The 20093-nt window shown below is 43.5% G+C and overlaps 2 protein-coding genes across 2 annotated transcripts in view; one reads left to right on the top strand and one right to left on the bottom strand.

The window, feature by feature from the left end:
- The window catches only part of med12 (mediator complex subunit 12), a 57929-nt gene extending 48298 nt beyond the window's left edge, over positions 1-9631 (top strand). Inside the window, exons 37-43 of the mRNA XM_056275110.1 lie at positions 1707-1921; positions 2437-2511; positions 2661-2890; positions 3110-3371; positions 8250-8471; positions 8995-9076; positions 9199-9631. Of these exons, the coding sequence (XP_056131085.1) occupies positions 1707-1921; positions 2437-2511; positions 2661-2890; positions 3110-3371; positions 8250-8471; positions 8995-9076; positions 9199-9236 (1124 nt within the window). The 3' untranslated portion in view covers positions 9237-9631. The remainder of the gene's footprint in view (positions 1-1706; positions 1922-2436; positions 2512-2660; positions 2891-3109; positions 3372-8249; positions 8472-8994; positions 9077-9198) is intronic.
- A 6340-nt stretch (positions 9632-15971) lies between these two features.
- On the bottom strand, positions 15972-19523 carry mars2 (methionyl-tRNA synthetase 2, mitochondrial). Its single transcript, XM_056277434.1, has 3 exons — positions 19361-19523; positions 17584-17918; positions 15972-17362 (listed from the first exon to the last, which is right to left on the bottom strand). Exons 1-3 carry the CDS (start codon positions 19521-19523, stop codon positions 16172-16174), a joined length of 1689 nt encoding a protein of 562 aa, XP_056133409.1. The 3' UTR covers positions 15972-16171.
- Positions 19524-20093: the final 570 nt, after the last annotated feature.

Genomic DNA, 20093 nt, shown 5'->3' with positions numbered 1-20093 from the left:
TTTCACCAAGGCTGTCTCCGTACTGTGCATGGAGCGAAAACCAGACTGGAGTTGTTCAAACAGATTGTTGTGCATCAAGTGAGCGTGTACCTGAGATGTGACTGTTCTTTCCTATTTTTTTTTTTAGAAAGAAATGGTAAATTTGAGATTGGGCGAAAATTATTCAAATTGTTGGGGTCTGCACCAGGTTTCTTGAGTATTGGAGTTATTGCAGCTGTTTTGAGAGATGAGGGAACAAGACCAGAGGTAAGGGAGGAATGTATGATATCAGTTATTAAAGAGGATAGAGAAGGTAGACAGGCTTTTACTAAATGAGTAAGGAGGTCTAGCTGGCAGGTAGATGATTTGGATTCGCAAATAAGACCAGATATTTCAGCAACAGTTGGGAATTTAAAACTAGATAGTGAAGAAGAGAGGGGAACATAGAAGGGTGAATAAGATGAACTGTATGCAGTATTGTTTGACGAGGTCAATTGCTGATGAATATTTTCAATTTTGGCATTAAAAAAGGCCCCCAAGGTGTTACATTGAGCAATTGAATACAGGTGAGGCACAAGAGTGTCCGGTGGGTGTAAAATATTGTTTACCATGGAAAACAGGGCTCCAGTGTTCCCTTCGCCTGATCTATTTAAATTTGCATAATAAGACAATGTTGCTGTGGACAGAGCCTCCTTATAATGAAGTATGTTGTCGCCATACATGTCTTTATGAACAACAAGGCCAGTTTTCATGTAAAGGTGTTCCAGGCGACAGCCTTTCGCTTTAAGCTGACGTAGTGCAGGTGTAACCAAGGGACAGAGTGGGTAAAGGAAACGGATTGAGTTTTTAAAGGAGAAAAATCGTTTAAAAGACAAAGTCCATCATTGTAGTGAGAGACCAGTTCATCTGGGGTGGATAAATTGTCTTTGCTGGGGAGGTTACCAGTTCTACCAGAAAGAACAGATAAATCAATATTCTTAATAGTACAGAATGAGATGGAGCATGACAGATTTGTTTTGGATACTGTTAACATCGCAAGACACTTACTTGTGGTCGGAAATGGGCAAATCAGATGCTTTGCAATTAAGAGTTACACTAGAGTAGCAAATCAGATCAAGTATGTGTCCTTTGGAGTGCGCAGGAAAATCAATATATTGCTGTAATCCAAAACTATCCAGACATGATGTAAAATCCCTTGTTTGAGTATTGTTAACATTGTCCATGTGTATATTAAAATCACCCAGCAATATTACATTAGGGTACAAAGAACATAAGAAGGTTAGAAAAACAGAAAGTTCATTTAAGAAATCATTGTTGGGCTTCGGTGGTTGATAAACAGTGGTTAGTATAGTAGGATTTGGCCCATTGATTTGTAGGGCAATGAACTCAAATGAAACATGCACAGGCACAGTTACGAAAGACACTTTCCACTTTTCACTGTAAAGTATTGCAACCCCCCCCCCCTCGCCGGTGTCATGGAATTTGCAGGTGTATACAAATCCAGGAGGAATAGTTAAATTGAATTGTGAAAAGTCATTGGGTTGTTGCCAAGTCTCAGTCAAGCATAAACAATCCAACTTACGATCATTCAGTAGATCATGAAGTAGAAGTCCCTTGTTGATTAGCGAGTGGATGTTAAATAACCCGATGGTGAGATTATTATTATTATTATTATTATAAATCAGGAGTGAATCAGATTTTAAGTCTGGTCTTTTCTCTTCCCAAAGGAGGCCCCGGGTTAGATCCTCCGTACAGACCTCCCCGGAACCCCCAAGCAAGCAAAATGATGCACACACGGCCCAACTACTCTGCTATGATGCCTGGCATGCAAGGAAGCATGTCGGGCATGATGGGACTGGACAAGCAGTACTCAGTGGGTTATAAGCCCCAACCTAGCATTCCACAGGGCCAGATACTGCGCCAGCAGCTTCAGGTCAGACTGGTGAGTCGGTCTGCAGTGAGTAGACATGACTAGAAGGGGTAGCTAGAGAGCTGGAACAGAGATGGTCCTGAGATAGTGAAGGGGTCTGTATTGTGCTTGGATTCTGTATTTGTGACCATATCCCCCTCCCCTCCCCCACATACACACGCACACATGCACCCACATGGACTATGTAACCCCACACACACACAGGGACTCTGTGATCATACCCCTCCACCCCCCACATGTACATGTATGGTGCATGTGACTATGTACATGGTCCTTGTACAAGGCTATGCTCTTTTGCAGATGTTATTTTATGTTGTATTATGCTATTCTGATGATTGTTGCAGCATGTGATGCATGACAAATTTCCATGTGAACGGACAATAAAGTCTTAAAGTGTCTGATTTTTGGAAGAAGTTTTAATGCAGTTTGCCTAGAAAAAGTTAAATGGCATCTTTTCTTCCCTGTGGAGGACAACAAGTCAGTCGAGGACTATTTACTGACCTGTTGTGGTCTGTCTCTGTGTTTAGAATCAGAGCATACTCGGGCAGCAGATGAGACAGATGACGCCCAACCAACCATATACTTCCATGCAGCCCACTCAGGTAAGGCTTCCAGTGATTGGTTCCTGTCCCTTTTAGCTGATGCCCTAGAAAAAACACTCATCATGTGACAGCTATGGCACTGTCTGTATTTTAACAATGATTTTGTCTCACAGTTTTTCTTATCAACATCCCATCTCTTTTTTCCTCAGAATATATCTCAGGGCTACACCACATATGGCTCCCACATGGGGATGCAGCAGCACCCATCCCAAGCTGGTGGTATAGTCCCTACCTCCTATAGCAACCAGAACTTCCAAGGCACCCATCCTGGGACCAACCCTGCTGTGGTGGACCCTCTAAGGCAGATGCAACAGAGGCCTAGTGGCTACGTCCACCAGCAGGCCCCAGGCTATGCACACAACATGCAGAACACACAAAGGTCAGCACAGTGTTGCAAGCCATTTAGCAACATCACTGTCATTTCCCCAGACAAGCCATGTTAGATAGGAGTGCTATAGCTGAATGTGTTCTCACACACAATTCACTGACTGTTACTGCAGCATTTTTATAATCTTGCAGTGTTCTTCCCCTGTATTGTGTTAATTACATTGCTACCCGCCCTTTTCTCCCAAACTTTCTCCCACCTGTTTGACTCTAGGTTTGCCCCTCAAACCCTCCAGCAAAATCCTATCATGCATGGTCTAAGCCACATGGGGGGCCAGGGCGTTCACCCAGGCATGAGGTCCAATCAGATGCTGGCGGAGCAGCAGCAACAGCAGCAGCAGCAGCAGCAACAACAGCAACAACAGCAACAACAACAGCAACAACAACAACAACAGCAACAACAGCAACAGCAACAACAACAGCAGCAGCAACAAGCACAGCAACAGCAGCAGTACCTCAGACAACAAGCACTCAGAGTAAGTCACGTCACCGTCCAAATCACATGTTTGGATATGACTTAGGCAGAGTTAGGCAAGGTAAGTAACTCCTAATTTTTATTTTATTTTTTTGCATTCTACTCCATTTATCATTAGACTTATAATTGAGTTTCTCTGCTGTCTACTTTTTTTCTAAATTACAAAAATATGAGGAATTCCTCTCGCCTAACTCGATCCATTTCGCTCGTGATCTTATAAAAGCACCCTGAGCTCTTTCAAGATAAAGATAATCTAACTGGACTTGTACCTCCATCATCGTTTTTATTTTCTCAATTGTTTAGTTCAGTTTTACTACAGCACTGACTTATTTCCTGGAACAAATTACTTTCATATTCTCTTGTTTTTCCTGTCAAGTTCCTTGCAAAAGTTTATGGCAAATTCTCATTTTGAATTTAATATTCCCATTTACCAGTATTTCACTTGATTCATTATTTTCAATAGCCCTTATTTCTCTGATCTTATTGCAATGTTCTTCATTGTGTAACAATCTGGCGTTAAATTTCCAATAACCTTTATTTTTGGTGTCCCTCATTATGGGTTTTAAAACTAGCTCTATAAAACAATGATCAGATAAAGGCGCTTTAGATAATTTAGTCTACGAAACGTATCTCAGAATGTTATCACTCACCAGTCAATAGTCAGTTCTAGACTTGCTCCCTCCATTTGGCTTAAACCATAAGTAACATATTACTCCCAGATTTAAACTTCTCCATACATCAGTTATCTGTCATAAAACCTTCAACAGTGTCATTACACAGCAATTCTCCTAATATAGGAGGCCATCTATCTTCCCACTTGTCTAGTGTCATGTTCCAGTCACCTCCTGCTAAGATATGATCAGTACAGTGCAATACTTCAAGATCTGAAATCATATTTATTATATTTTCCATTGGTTTTTTGTTTTTTTTAGCCATCATTATTATGACCATAAATATTAATTATCATAAGAAATAGAATTTCAATTTTCAATACCACTGTGAGCCAGTGGCCAGTGACCTCTCCATCAGCTCTATGAGTCATAATTTCTCCAGGGCATTTGTCAAGGCATGTTGCCCCACCTCCAGACTGGTTAGAACCATGACTGAATAAAATTCTGTCTCCCCACTGATTAGTCCAAAAAGTCACATCCACCTCAGAGGAATGGGTCTCTTGCAAATACAAACAATGATATTTTTGCCCTATAAAATAAAGATGGCACTTTTCTCTTCACAACATCCTTCAAGCCCAGGTAACAAGCAAATGTTTACTATTTACCATTAACAGCGCTTTGAGTGGCTGTTGCAGCTAGAAAAGCGCTATATAAAATGCAGCTTGATTGATTGATTGATTGATTGAACACTAGAACAAAAAATATGAGCTGCAAGTGTAACACTTGTAACACAATCCACTCAGTAACTGGATGAACCGTAGCCTTTAGATAGAATTCCATCGTCCCATTAATAATTTTTCCACTATATCACAGTCACCTGCCATCTCCAATCTGACGTCCTTCGATTATCCATCAGGCCCCTGAAAGCAAGCCAATTTTCCAGCCCTCGTCGCTTGTTCAATTTGAGGCCACAGCCTTCTCCTTTCTCCCCAGTCCTCCCTTGGTAGCGCTTTAGCAAAACGAAGGCCTTTATCCTTGCAGACCGGAGAGTCTTGGCTCAGTCTCCAGATCTCTTCCTTCACCCGCCTTTGGGCAAACAGAATGATGACATATCTATTCTTATTGCCCATCTTTCTATGCACAGTGTCAACTGCTTCTTCCATCTCTGACTCCATATCTAGGACAATCTTACCCAGGATTTGACCCACACAACTCCCCTTCTCATGTCCCTGCACTGGCTCCCAGTAGCTGCTCGCATCCAGTTTAAGACTCTGGTGCTAGCCTACAGGGCAGTGAAAGGAACAGCTCCTTCCTATCTCCAGGCCATGGTCAAGCCCTACACCCCCGCCTAACCATTTCGCTCTGCTGCCTTGGGACGCCTGGTTGCCCCGTCGCTCAGAGGCCCCTGCTGCCGATAGACCCGGTCATGCCTCTTTTCTGTCCTGGTCCCACAGTGGTGGAATGAACTCCTCACTGATGTCAGGACAGCGGAGTCGCTGCCCATCTTTCAAGAACTACTACCCTGTTACTTGCTCTTAGCACTTATTGTATTCACTCATTAAAAAAAACTCTTTCTTGCGCTTTTACTTTTACCACTGGTTTTGCTCTTAGATGCTTCTGTAGAGAGAAGATGCACTTATGACCTCTGATGACTAGTAGTTCTCCTGATTTCCTACGTTAAATGCACGTAGGAATGCACTTATTGTAAGTCGCTTTGGATAAAAGCGTCGACTAAATGACTGTAATGTAATGTAAGTTTTTTAAATTAACACACAGAACAGGTGAGGGAACTGTTGTATGCACTTATAATTTAAATTTATTTCTGATTTTTCCCTTTTTTCCCCCAATTTAGTGGCCAATCGATCCCTATTTTAGTTCAAACACCCACCCTCGTACTGCATGCGTTCGCCAACTGCTTCTTTCTGGCCGGCAGTGTCGAAGGAGACGCCTCCCCACTTTCGTGACAAGGCGAATCCAGGCCGAACCACTGCTTTTTCCAACACACACACAGATGCAGTCATGTGACAAACACAAGCTGACTCCGCCCCCCTCCCGAAGACAGCATTGCCAATTGTTGCTGCTTCATCAAGTCTGGCCATAGTCAGCTCTGACGAGACAGGGGCGCGAACCCCGGTCCCCAGTGGGCAACTGCATCAACGCAAAACCAAGCACTTATAATTTAATAGTTTTCTTAAAGTTATCAACAGCACTTTTTTTAATTGAAAATTTGTAAAAACAATGTATGGGATCCAGTGTTTCCCCAATATTTAGAAACAAAAACTATATTAATGTTACCACTTACATTAAATTACCTGAAGTAGGGGGCATCCAGGTGGCATGGGGTGTCTTTGTTGCCTACCAACATGAGGATCGCCAGTTCGAATCCCCGTGTTACCTCTGGCTTGGTCAGCGTCCTTACAGACACAATTGGCCATGTCTGTGGGTGGGAAGCCGGGTGTGGGTATGTGTCCTGGTCACTCCACTAGTGCCTCCTCTGGTTGGTTGGGGCACCTGTTTGGGGAGGAGGGGGAACTGGGGGGAATGGCTTGATCCTCCCACATGCTATGTCCCCCTGGCAAAACTCCTCACTGTCAGGTGAAAAGAAGCAGCTGGCGACCCCACATGTATCGTAGGAGGCATGTGGTAGTGTGCGGCCCTCCCCAGATTGACAGATGGGGTGGAACAGCGACCAGCACGGCTCGCAAGAGGGGTAATTGGCCAGATACAATTGGGGAGAAAATCCACAGGGAAAAAAAATAACCTCAAGTAAAAGCTACAGAAAAAGCAGTTCAAACACAAATCAAAACCAAGTTAAAAATGAAAACAAGTTAAAATGCATAGAAAATAGACCAGAGCGAATAAACAAAGTATTCATGCCTTTCAAAGAAGGTTGAATCAGTTCATCTGATACAGTGTTTATTTACAGATACGTTTTATCACTCAACTAAGTGACCTCTTCAGTCTAAACTGACTGCAGGTATCCCCACCCTTATAAACAATACAGTTGCATAACGACCAAAACCAGTGACCAGTTTCATATGCAAATACGGGTGTCACCATTAACTAGAGTTTCAATGGCCATGAGTACTATTCACAGAGGATTTGGGAATGTTTTCAATCACAGCATTCTAAGATGGCGACAGTAGTTCTCTTACACCCCACCCCACCCCCCACCCCGTTCAGGGATGGTCATTCCCTCTTCACATATTTGGCCTCTTTGACTCCCCGTTCAAACCAGCGTTCCTCCCTATCAAGGATGTGCACATCCTCATCCTTGAAAGAGTGGCCACTGGCCTGTAGATGGTGTAGACTGTGGACTCCTGGCCTGATGTGTTGGCGCTCCCGTGTTGTGCCATTCTCTTGGCCAGCGTCTGTTTAGTTTCCCCAATGTATATATAAGTCACGGAAGTCCTCCTGGCACTTAACAGTGTACACTATATTGCTCTATTTGTGCCAGGGGACCCGATCCTTGGGGTGGACCAACTTCTGGGACAGCGTGTTTTGGGGTTTGAAAGCAACTGAGACACGGTGTTTGAAAAATACGCATCTCAGCTTTTCTGACACTCCCACCACAAACAGAATCAGCACTGGTTTACACTTGGGCAGCTGTTGGCCTTCTCCTCTCTTCGATTGGCTGGTGCACTGTTTGGGCGTCTTCCTGGCTTTGACAAACACCCAGTTAGGATGACCACACTTAACCAAGGCCTGTTTAATATGGGATTTCTCCCCTTCCCCAGCTTCTGTGTCGGTGGGGGCATTCATTCCTGTGCACATAATATTTAAAGGCATTATTATAGACATCGTTATAATCATTTTAGACAGAATCTGTAACAAAGTGTGATCACCACATTCCTTTAGTCATGAACTAAGAATGCAGGGCAGGCAGAAGATCTCAAGGTCCCCTCTTCCTCAGTGATTTCCCCATTTAGGTGTGCTAGCACACATATTAGCACTGAGACAGACAGACAGACAGACAGACAGACAGACAGACAGACAGACAGACAGACGGAGCTAACACTAACAATTGTCAATAGTACTACCACAATGCTGGTTCTTTGGCACACCTAAATCCAATAGACCCATTATTCATTTTATTATTTGCAGTTGTGTTTATCCTGCTACGCTTACATCGGGCTACCAAGACCAGCCTGGCATGTTTTAACCTTTACATGGTTATTAACCTGTAGATATCAGCAAACTCACTAAAATGATCTAGGATTTATATAACCTTTAAACTTTGTTTTGCACTTATGTCAAACAAACAACAGCAGGCTCAACAAGTTCAACAACAGCAACAGCAGCAGCAGCAACAACAACAACAACAACAACAACAACAACAACAACAACAGCAAGTTCAATCCCAGCAGGTCACACCCCAGCAACAGGTTCAGCAGCAGCAGCAGCAGCAGCCGGTAGCAACAGCCCAGCCCCCTGCCCAGGCACAGAACCAGGCCCTGGGGATGCAGCCACTGCCCCCACAGCAACCAATGGTACAGTTTACTCCATTTACGTTGACTCACATTAGCCTTGTCAAGAATGCAGAAGGATGATGATAGTTAGGGTGGTGAGGTTGATCATGGGTTATCTGGATATGACAGTCGAGAGTTGGTAGGGTATCTTTTTAATCTTAGACCCAAGTTCAAGACCCCACGTCAGGAAAAGTTTCTTCAAATCTAAGGCCCAGCAGCTTCAATGGTGCTATTCTGCAGCCAGCCTCATACTGTGGCCTCCTTGTGGAGGGGGACAGGGAAAAAGAAGTGCTCTGCAGGAATTAATCGTTTATCACATCATCTATATCACAGATGTGACAGGGTAGGATGTCAGCATGCATTAAGCATTGCCTAAGACAAGCACTTGATGTGCATGAGGGACAGCGAAGGGACAGTATGTCGACAGTATGTCAAATTGTACAGTGCTTGATTTTTTTTTAATGACAATTTTATAATCAGGTAATAATATATGCTTTGCATTATAGTCCTTTCAAATGACTCATTATGTGTGCCTTTATTTCAGTTCCCACGACAGGGTATGCAGCAAACTCAACAGCAACAGCAGACTGCAGCTCTAGTCAGACAGCTCCAACAGCAGCTTTCAAGTAAGACCACACACTTATTTTATTTGGTCTAAGCACATTTTGGTATGTTTGTGTGTGCACATGGGCACAGCTGTTACTTTGCCTTGATGTATAACAAGCTTTGTCTTCTTTTTTTTCCCCAGATACACAACCTGGACAGAGCACCAACTCATATTATTGATAGTGCTTGTATATTGTAGTGTGCAGGAGTGTCCCCAATCTGTAGACAGGCAGATGAATGTGTCCAGCGCCATTTACTCCCTGTCTGTAGAGGTGTAGGCTCTTAAAAGAGAAGAGAGTGTTCAAGGCACCAAGGACAACCAAATGGACAAAGCCAAACCCCAACATGACCACTGAGGCACCATTTTGAGGGAATATTTCCATTTAAGTCATGTAATTAAGGAGGGATTGTCTTGTGAAGATAAACACATTGTGGAGTATAATGGAAAACTATGTAAAAAAAAAGAAGAAAAAAAAGTACCAGAAATTATAAGAATAATGCAGTTTTTTTTTAATTTTATTTCAATTTGTACAATTTTTCAGTTTCATGTATTTCTCATTAAAAACTCATGTCTGTTTTTATGTCTTGTATTTGTGTTGGTTGCATTTAGTCTTAATTCTCTCATGAAATGTTCAGTGGAGTATTGTAATCAATGGAGTCAAAGAATTCTGCTCTTAGGGAGTCTTTGATGGCCCAACATTTCGCTCCCAAAAAACAACTTTATTTCGAGGATGTTCCCCATTTTCTCACTTGATGGTCAACATTATATCACCCTTGTGCTTTGCAGCTTTCTTAACCCTGACATACTGGTTGGCAACTCATTCTCAATCTAGAAGAGTGCACTCAGTAGTGTGCGGATCACCACCAGGCGTATCCCCTTCTCCGGTGCTCAGATTTCGGTGAAAAACCAGCTGAGGAGTTAGTACTCAATTGGAATATAAAAGAGGTTTTTCAAAGGTTTAGAACGACTGTAACCATGAGAGGTCCTTGGTCATAAAGTCATAGCTGTGCACAAAAATCATTAGGCTGACAGGCAAGCAGTATATGCAAGATTAGCAGCGGACAGATACACACACATACACAAACAGAAAAACTACTTATTTTCCTGCCATTATAAGACTTGGACAGTGCCCAAGTCGATTGAATGTGAAATATGGAAAAAAGTTTTTAATATGCAGGGCCTAAGCTAAAAAAAAAACCCACCTAATAAAAACATTTGCCTGTCAGTCTGTGGATGCACAGCCTCCTAGGCGGACCCTCGCACAAATGCGACCAAGTCTAATAGGAACTATGATTGACTTAGATTGGGAAGCGACAAGAATTCCTATTTTGACTGCAACCTCAAGGAAGTTGCTCCTTTATAACTTTTGCATTTTTTGGATTACCAAAGTTCTTTTAATAACTTTTGATCATATCGCTGCCCGATCTGAGTCAACCGTAGTTGTGAGTTGTGCATGCGTGTGTGTAAACGGTTATTAATTTTGGTTCATCCAGTGTTCCTCCAGTTCTCCTGGGATGAGCTCAGCTCTGAATGATTTTTGCTGACTTGCGAAACACGATCGACTTCTCGTTTATTTTCAAGACTCATATCTGAATAGATTGAATGATTTTTGCTGACTTGCGAAACACGATCGACTTCTCGTTTATTTTCAAGACTCATACCTGAATTGATAATGTTTTGAAACTGTTACTGCCGATCTGAGTCAACCATGCGCCACATCTATGGTTGACTCAGATTGGGAGATACCGAGAGCAGTGTTGGTCGAGTGAGCTAGAGAGTGAATGAAGAGAAGGAGCGGCGGTGCCAAGAACAAACGTTTTTCAAAGGTTTTGAATCACCGCAACCACAAGGGGTTCTTAATCATACAGTCATAACTGTGCTCAAAACATTTTAGGCTGATAGGCCCAGTAGTATGCGAGATTAGCTGCAGACAGATGCACATACAAAAACAATATCCCCTTCAGGCTACCGCCTGGCGGAGATAATTATCCAGTGTTAAAGAATGTTCTTCTAAACACTGACAAGTACATAAATCCAGTTTAAGAGCTCTGTGTAAAGCTTTTCTAGGCATAAATCTAGCCAGAAATCCACCACGAGCCACTAATTATACAACTGAAGTGTTACACAATATGATTGCACCAAGAGTATTATGGGCAAATTTGCCTTTAGAACAGCAGCTAGGTTTCTCTGTCAGATATAATTTTTTTTTATAATGAAGTCTGTTTATGAAAGACTACCTCTGTCCTTTCAGAAGTAATAGATGCAGGAAGCTCAATATAAACACTTAACCAATTATACAGTGCCTTGCAAAAGTATTCAACCCCCTTGACAGTCGTCACCAATTTTCTGGATTATAAAAGATGTTCAGACATATTTTCCTGAACAATATTATTTTTGTGAACCCATAAGCTCTAACAGCATGTTCCCAGAGCCAAAATAAGTTGTTTCACTGACGTTTTGTAAATAAATTGAAAACTAAACTATAGTGCTTGCATACGTATTCAACACCCACATATCAATACTTTGTAGAGTACCCTTTTGCTGTATTAACAGCCATGACTCTCTTGAGGTAAGTATGTACAAGCTTTGGACATTCTTCTGGAGTAATATTTGCCCATTTTTCTTGGCAGAATTTGTACAGGTCTTGCAGGTTGGTGGGATGGTGCCTCTTGACTGCGATTTTCAGTCTGTGCCAGATTTTCAATGGGGTTGAGGTCCGCACTTTGACTTGGCCACTCCAAACCATTCACCTTTTTCTCGCTGAGCCATGCCATTGTTGCTTTAGCTTTGTGCTTAAGATCATTGTCCTGGGTCTTCGGTGGTGTAGCGGCCTAAGCATCGGCTTTGTGTCGATGCAGTTGCCCACTGGGGACCGGGGTTTGCGCCCAGGTCTCGTCAGATCCGACTATGGCCGGATTCGATGAAACCGCAATAATTGGCAACGCTGTCTTCGGGAGGGGGCCGGAGTCGGCCTGTGTTCGTCACATGAATGCGTCTCTGGGTGTGTCGGAAAAAGCAGTCGTTCGGCCTGGATTCGCCTCGCCCTTCAAGACTGCCGGCCGGAGAGGTGCAGTTGGCGAACGCATGCAGTACGTGGGTGGGAGTTTGAACTAAAATAGGGATCGATTGGCCACTAAATTGGGAGAAAAAGGGAAAAATCAGAAATATATATAAAAACTTAGCACAAAAAGTAAGGAAATTTGTGTTTGGTAGATTAGTTCTTTGTTGTAACAATGCTTCTTGGCAATAAATCTTATATCAGGCAGCTGATTGTCAGCACCTGGGGTACCAGAAGCTCAAAACAAAAGTCAACAGCAACAGCAAAATAAGCTGTTTGGCATTGGCAGAGAAGATTTGGCAAATTTTTCATGGGCGCAACACACATACTCAGCTCTGCTGCTCATCCCACAAATGCGTGTTCCTTACAAATGTGGCACCATTTAAAAGGGAAATAAACAGGCTTTCCAACGGCATTAGATTTATTGCCAAGAAGCATTGTTACAACAAAGAAATCTACCAAACACAAATTTCCTTACTTTGTGTGTGTGTGTGTGTGTGTGTGTGTGTGTGTGTATATATAAGATAATTGTCCTGCTGGAAGGTGAACCTTCTCCCAAGCTTCGCTTTTATGGCAGACTGCAACAGGCTTCAATATTTAGCTCCATCCATTCTTCCCTCAATTTTAACAAGGCTCCCAGTGCCTGCAGATGAAAAGCAACCCCATAGCTTCACTGTAGTAAGGATGTTTTTAGGGCATGAGCAGTGTTAAGTTTGCACCACACATTACGCTTTGAGTTTGGGCTAAAAAGCTCAACTTTCGTTTCATCTGATCACAAAACATTTACCCACATCCTAACTGGGTCTCTCTTATGCTTGGTAGCAAATTCCAAGCATGCTTTTATATACATAGTTTTGAGCAACAGCTTCTTTCTTGCCATCTTCCCATACAGGCCAGATTTATGGAGAGCCCATGATATGGTTGACTCATGCACATTTACTCCAGTTTCAGCCACTGACCTCTGGAGCTCCTTCAAAGTGATTGCAGGATTATCTGTGGCTTTCCTCACCAGCCCACATCTTGCTCGGACACTTAGCTTTGAAGGACGGCCTGTCCTACAAAGCATCTGGGTGGTGTGATACAGCTTCCACTTTCTGACAGTGGATCCAACAATGTTCCGTGGGACATCCAAACACTAGGATATTGTTCTGTATCCCTTTCCCGCCTTCTGCATTTTAATCACTTTGTCTCTTACTTCAGTATTATGATCCTTTGTCTTCATTTTCTGATGGCATTCACACCCAGCTAATGAACTTTACAGAGTGCTTTTTATACCCATAAACAAGACCGTTACTTTAATATCTTACAGGTGCACACTAATTATGTCCAATTGACCCTTCGCTAAGCCCCGCCCTAGAACAGCCACTGTCCAATCCTACGTTAGTAACCGTTACTAAGCAGGGGAGGCCTGGCAAGCTATCGAGGAAATGCGGAAGCGGTGCGCTTATGGTACCTGCAAATCAGACAGCAGATATCCTAAAATTTTGGAGGGTGGGGTCGTATTTTGGGCTTTTCCTAAGCGTAAAACACAAGAGGAAAAATGTCGAATGTGGATCAAGCAATGTGGAAGACGTCACTCACAGCTGAATCCATCGAGGATAAACAAAAACACATTTGTTTGCTCCAAGGTAAGCTTGCTAACGTTAGCTAGCCGAGCTAGCTAGGTTAGCTAACGTGACAGTCAACTGGTCTCCGCTTTCGATCCTGTCTAGCCTTTGCGACCACCACTGATGATACGGGCACAGCCTTTATTTTACCACCTCTTGATTTGTGCCATTGTTGTGGCAAACTTGTGCAGGACTTAGCTGACTCTTCTGTTCTTGCCTTTATAAGATCCAGTGTATGGATCAAGCCCACGATGTGTGAGCAATATCCTGGTGCACTTTAAACAAACGGGAAAGTGCATGTGAGCTCCCCTGATCCAGCTGGCTACCCTGGCTAGCTAAAACATAGCCTAATGTTGGCTAGATCTGAAAGCTAGCTAGTAGGCTATATGGACTCATAACTAAATGTCAGCTTAAAATACAACTATCTATATTGTCTTACCCTGCTGTACACGAGCATTGTTGTTCATTTATCTCCTTGTCCTTAACGTGAATAGTTAAGACGTGGGTGCCTGGGTCTTATTGGGACCTGTAGGCTTTAGCCTCGATTTTAATTCCCCCTTCATTCACACGCTGACAAATTATATCATGGCTGTAGCTTTCAAATGCATATTGCAAGCCTTTCTGTCTACTTCTCTCTGATATCTCCTTGCTTTTCCAGAGATTGGATGTCAATTCACCTGGAATATCTGTCACCAACATGACAGTAAACGCCATGTTTAAATTTCACGGGCGGACGATAGCTTGCCAGGCGTAGCAACAGTAACCAAGGGGGCGGGGCTTAGCGAAGGGTCAATTGAGTTTGTTTTGAGAATAATTTGTCATTATTGTAAATTTGGAACTTTCAGAGCAACAAGGGTTTGAATACTTATGCAAGCACTATATTTTCGTTTTTAATTTATTAATAAAAAGTCAGCAAAACATAACTTTTTGCTTTGGGAACATGCTGTTAGAGCTTATGGGTTCACAAAAATAATATTGTTCAAGAACAAATATGTATCTTTTTCATTCATTCATTCATCATCAGCCGCTTCTCCGGGGTCGGGTCACGGTGGCATCAAGCTAAGTAGGGCACTCCAGACATCCCTCTCCCCAGCAACACCCTTCAGCTCCTCATGGGGGATCCCAAGGCATTCCCAGGCCAGATTGGACATGTAGTCCCTCCAGCGAGTTGTGGATCTACCCCGGGGTCTCCTCCCAGTTGGCTGTGCCTGGTAAACCTCCAAAGGAAGGCACCCAGGAGGCATCCTAATCAGATGCCTGAACCACCTCAACTGGCTCCTTTCGACGTGAAGGAGCAGCGGCTCTCCTCCAAGCTCCCTCCGGATGTCCGAGCTCCTCACCCTATCTCTAAGGCTGAGCCCAGACACCCTATGGAGAAAACTTATTTCAGCCACTTGCATCCACGATCTCACCCTTTCGGTCACTACCCAAAGCTCATGACCATAAGTGAGGGTTGGAACGAAGATTGACTGGTAAATTGAGAGCTTTGCCTTCCGGCTCAGCTCCTTCTTCACAATGGTCCGGTACAACATCCGCATTACTGCTGATGCTGCACCAATCTGCCTGTCAATCTCCTGCTCCATCCTACCCTCACTCGTGAACAAGACCCCGAAATACTTGAACTCCTTCACTTGAGGCAACAACTCATCCCAACCCGAAGTCAGTAATCTAGCATTTTCCGGTAGAGAATCATGGCCTCAGACTTGGAGGTGCTGACTCTCATCCCAGCCATTTCACACTCAGCTGCAAACCGCCCCAGTGTGTGCTGGAGGTCGCGTTCTGCTGAAGCCAACAAAACCACATCATCTGCGAAGAGCAGAGATGCAATTCTGAGGTTCCCAAAACGGACACACTCCTCACCTTGGCTGTGCCTTGAGATCCTGTCCATGAATATCACACACAGAATCGGAGACAAGGGACAACCTTGGCGGAGTCCGACACCCACCGAAAACGTGTTTGACTTTGTGCTGAGAATATGGACACAGCTCTCACTTTGGTTATACAAGGACCGGATGGCTTGTAGCAACTGCCCCGGTACCCCATACTCCCGCAGTATCTTTTATAATGCAGAAATTAGTGATGACTACCAAGGGGGTTGAATACTTTTGCAAGGTACTGTATGCTGCTTACAAAGACTGAACTCCCACCACTACAACTAAAAGTACCACACTTGTTTCTTTAATGCAGGTAGTATATTTCTTTGAACATATTCTTTCTTTCAGTGAGATATTACTGTCTGCAACAAAATGTTTGAAAAACTATTTCCTTTTGTGAGGCAGGCTCAGAGCCTACAACAGGGGGCTAGGGGGATATAAAATTGTATTTTTGCCAGCTCTATTATGAACAAATACCACTTTGTCATCATATAGTCTGGGGAAAAAAATTCTATTGGCAGAATTCAATGGCTTTATTTGTTAAAACAATCAGAGCAAAAGAAAATGTAAAACAATCATGTCAGTTTTATAACATTTTTAGTTTTTTTTGTCTTTCCTTTATCTGCATTTGGACTCTCCAGACGACTAAAAAGCACTCCAGTATCAGGACCTAGTGGTCTCCCTACAAAGGGACAGTGCTGTCCCTGGTAACTTGGCAAGAAGAGGAGAGCAGCCCAGCTCCTTTCACCTGGTAGCACCCCCAGTCTAGACAGAAGCTTGTCCGATATCTCTGGCACTACAGGCTGGAGGATTGTGCCGTACATCCTTAAGCACTCGAAAGACACATGAATGATGGTGTCCAACCAGCGCTGGTCTTCACTGTCCCCTCTATCCAACTTCCAAGGTTTGTGGCGCTGAACAAACCCATTGGTCTGCCTCACGCAGCCACCGATGGCTTCCAAAGCTTTGTAAACGTTCATGCTCTCATAGTGCTGCTTCGCCACAGATGGAAGACCTTTCACAGCTTCGAGCAAGTGGTAGTCTTCAGCCACAGCCCTGCCCCTAAACCCACCAATCTGCTCACTGGGGAACAATTCACGGCAGAAGTAGGGGTACACCTGCGCCGGATTGAGAGAGGATGCCGTACAGCGATTCAGAAGCCCACCCAGAGAGTCAGCGAGCTCTGCATTAAGCAGTTTGACCACTTTGTCATTGTTGTAATCGCAGTCAGAGTCTGGGACACCCTGACGTAACAGAAAGTACCTAATGCCATCAATTGTGAACCTATTTGACTGCTCAAGGGGATCTACAACATTTCCCAGACTCTTAGACATCTTCTTGCCCCCAACTGTCCAATGAGAGTGCACATGTATTGTCTGCGGCAGTGGCAACCCTGCCCCTAAAAGAAAAGATGGCCAATAAACAGCATGAAATTTTAAGATGTCCTTTCCTACAACATGGTGAACGGCATTCCACCACTGGTCATGTTTGTCCGGATAACCCGCTACTGTAAGGTAGTTGACAAGCGCATCTAACCACACGTAGATGGTTTGTTCAGGGTCATCAGGGACTGGGATGCCCCACTGAAGACGGCTTCTCTGGCGGGATACTGAGAGGTCCGGGAGGTCCTCCTGAAGAAAATGTATAACTTGTTTGTAGAAACGCTCAGGCTGGAGGGCCTGGGGGTTTCCCCTCAGCCAGTCTAGAAGCTGAGACCGGAAGTCTGCCAGACGAAACATATAATTCTCTTCTTTCACCCACTCCACCTGCAACATATTTTAAATAAGATTTGGTTTGGTTGGAGCAGGGACATTTTTTTTTTGTTAACAGGGGATGAAGTAACGGTGGGAACTGCATGGGAAAGGCATTTTAAAATGTCATGAATACATTTGATAGCATAAACATGCCTATTTGCCTGTTATGACTATTTTAGATTCGGATCACATTCATATTCACATATGTTGTGCTAGAATCTACCATTGTTTACCTTGTGGCCGCTCTCCAGGGAGACCTTGACCTCCTTCCCAGTTGAGTCTAAAGCATTGCCCACCTGTGAGGATGTGAGGAAGCTTTCATCCTGCATGGAGTACCAGCCCTCATAACTACCCTTATAGATGAGTCCTTTGTTCTTAAGCACCATCCAGAAATGCTCCACGGCATGTTGGTGTCTTTGCTCTGTGGTTCTTATGTAATCAGTGTATGCGATGTTACAGCTCCTGAAGAGAAGTTCGAATCTCTCTGACACACTGGTGCAGAAGCTCAGGGGATCTTTGCCAGCAGCATCAGCAGCCTGTTGGATTTTCAGCCCGTGTTCATCCGTGCCTAAAACACAGGAGATCATGTTAATGTACTTTTTGTCTTAACGCAGGTAAGAAAATCAAAGAAGGTTGAATCAGTTCATCTGGATACAATGTTTACTGATAGATATGTTTCATCACTCAACTAAGTGACACCTTCAGTCTAAACTGACTGCAGGTATCCCCACCCTTATAAACAATACAGTACAATACAGTACAATAAAGTTACATAACGACCGAAACCAACAACCAGTTTCATGTGCAAATATGGGTGTGACCATTAACTAGGGTTTCGATGGCCATGTGTACTATTCACAGAGGATTTGGGAATGTTTGCAATCACCGCATTGTAAGATGGTGACAGATGTACTCTTACCCTCCCCACTCCCCACCCCAGTTTAGGGATGGTCGTTCCCTCTTAACATAGATGGCCTCTTTGACTACCCGTTCAAACCAGTGTTCCTCTCTATCAAGGATGTGCACATTCCCATCCTTGAAAGAGTGGCCACTGGCCTGTAGATGGGTGTAGACTATGTAGACTATGGAGTCCTGGTCTGACGTGTTATCTCTCCTGTGTTGTGCCATTCTCTTGGCCTGCATCTGTTTAGTTTCCCCAATGTATAAGTCACGGCAATCCTCCTGGCACTTAACAGCATACACTATATTGCTCTGTTTGTGTCAGGGGACCCAATCCTTGGGGTGGACCAACTCTCGGCACAGTGTGTTTTGGGGTTTGAAAGCAAATGAGACATGGTGTTTGGAAAATACACGTCTCAGCTTTTCCGACACATGCCACATACGGAATCAGCACTGGTTTACAGTGCTTAGGCAGCTGTTGTCCTTCTCCTCTCTTCGATTGGCTGCTGCACTGTTTGGGTGGGCGTCTTCCTGGCTTTGACAAGCACCCAGTTTGTCAAAGTTTGCAACTGTATTGTACTGTATTGTTTATAAGGGGTGGGGGGGATACCTACAGTCAGTTTATACTGAATATGTCACTTAATTGAGTGATGAACCATATCTGTCAATAAACGTTGCATTCAGATGAATTGATTCAACCGTCTTTGATGTACTTTTTAGTATTTATCAGATTTATCTTTTTATTGTAATATTTGCTTTCATCATTTCATGTGTGCAAATTGTTTTTAATTTACATTCTATAGCGCTTACCTGACTATTTTCCTGCTTGTGATTTTCTTTATTTGCTTTCTAATGTAAAGCACTTTGAGCTGCAGTTCCATGTATGAAAGGTGCTATTTAAAGTTTATTATACGATTATTATCATTATTACTACATCATGACCACGTGTTTTAAAGTGAACAGAAGCTCTTAGGGTGGTTTAAAACACAGTGGAAGAAACGCAAAAGCACCGTTTGTCATAACACTTTTCAGATGACCAATAATTAACACTGCAATGGCCAATATGCATCATTCATCCAATGGCCTGCATTTGTATAAGTTGCGATTTACCTGTAGAAAACTTTGCGTTGAAGCCCTGAAGGCGCTTGTACGTGTATAAGCAGTCAGCTATCACGGCGGAATACAAGTGTCCTAAATGAGGAGCAGCATTGACATAGAAGATGGGCGTAGTGATGTAGTAATTCCTGTCGTCTTTGCACCGATTTGTACCCATGCATCTTAGCATCACTTCTGATTGGTTCCACGGTGGTGCACGTAATGGTGGATGTACACAAGGTCGCAATCTTCCTGCCGCCCTCCAGTTTCCGATAAAGCAGAGATACGGACGCCTCATTATTGGACTACGCTGCACGTAATGTTTCCATTAAAATCCATTCGTTTACTAAAGAAAATGGAAACGTAATCTCGGACGATACCGAGTCCAAGCAGGGTTGCAGTATTGGTGTTGGGAGTCCTCGCCTTGGTATAAGATTGCGTTTCCCAGACGCAAACTGTAAGAAAAATACGATTGATATCGGGAAAATTACCGCAGACTCTGAAGTTCTTCTGATATATTTTCCTTTGGTCAATACTATACATATCTTCTGTGCATTTGGTCAGAGACGCCGACACATATGGTTTATTTCCTTGTCACGCGGTTAGAACTGCTTCCGCTTTCAATATTACCTTTGCTCAACCCAATCAGAGGGGTGAGGGCTGTATACTGTATAAACCCGCCTATCCGATGTGGGGCACCAATAGATTCCCCTGTACGTTATGTTGACAAAATTACAGAAAATATCTA

Source organism: Lampris incognitus, chromosome 1, assembly GCF_029633865.1.
Source record: "Lampris incognitus isolate fLamInc1 chromosome 1, fLamInc1.hap2, whole genome shotgun sequence".
In the NCBI taxonomy this organism is placed as follows: Eukaryota; Metazoa; Chordata; class Actinopteri; order Lampriformes; family Lampridae; genus Lampris; species Lampris incognitus.
Note: the sequence above shows the minus strand (reverse complement) of the source record. Positions and strands in the feature narration are given on the sequence as shown.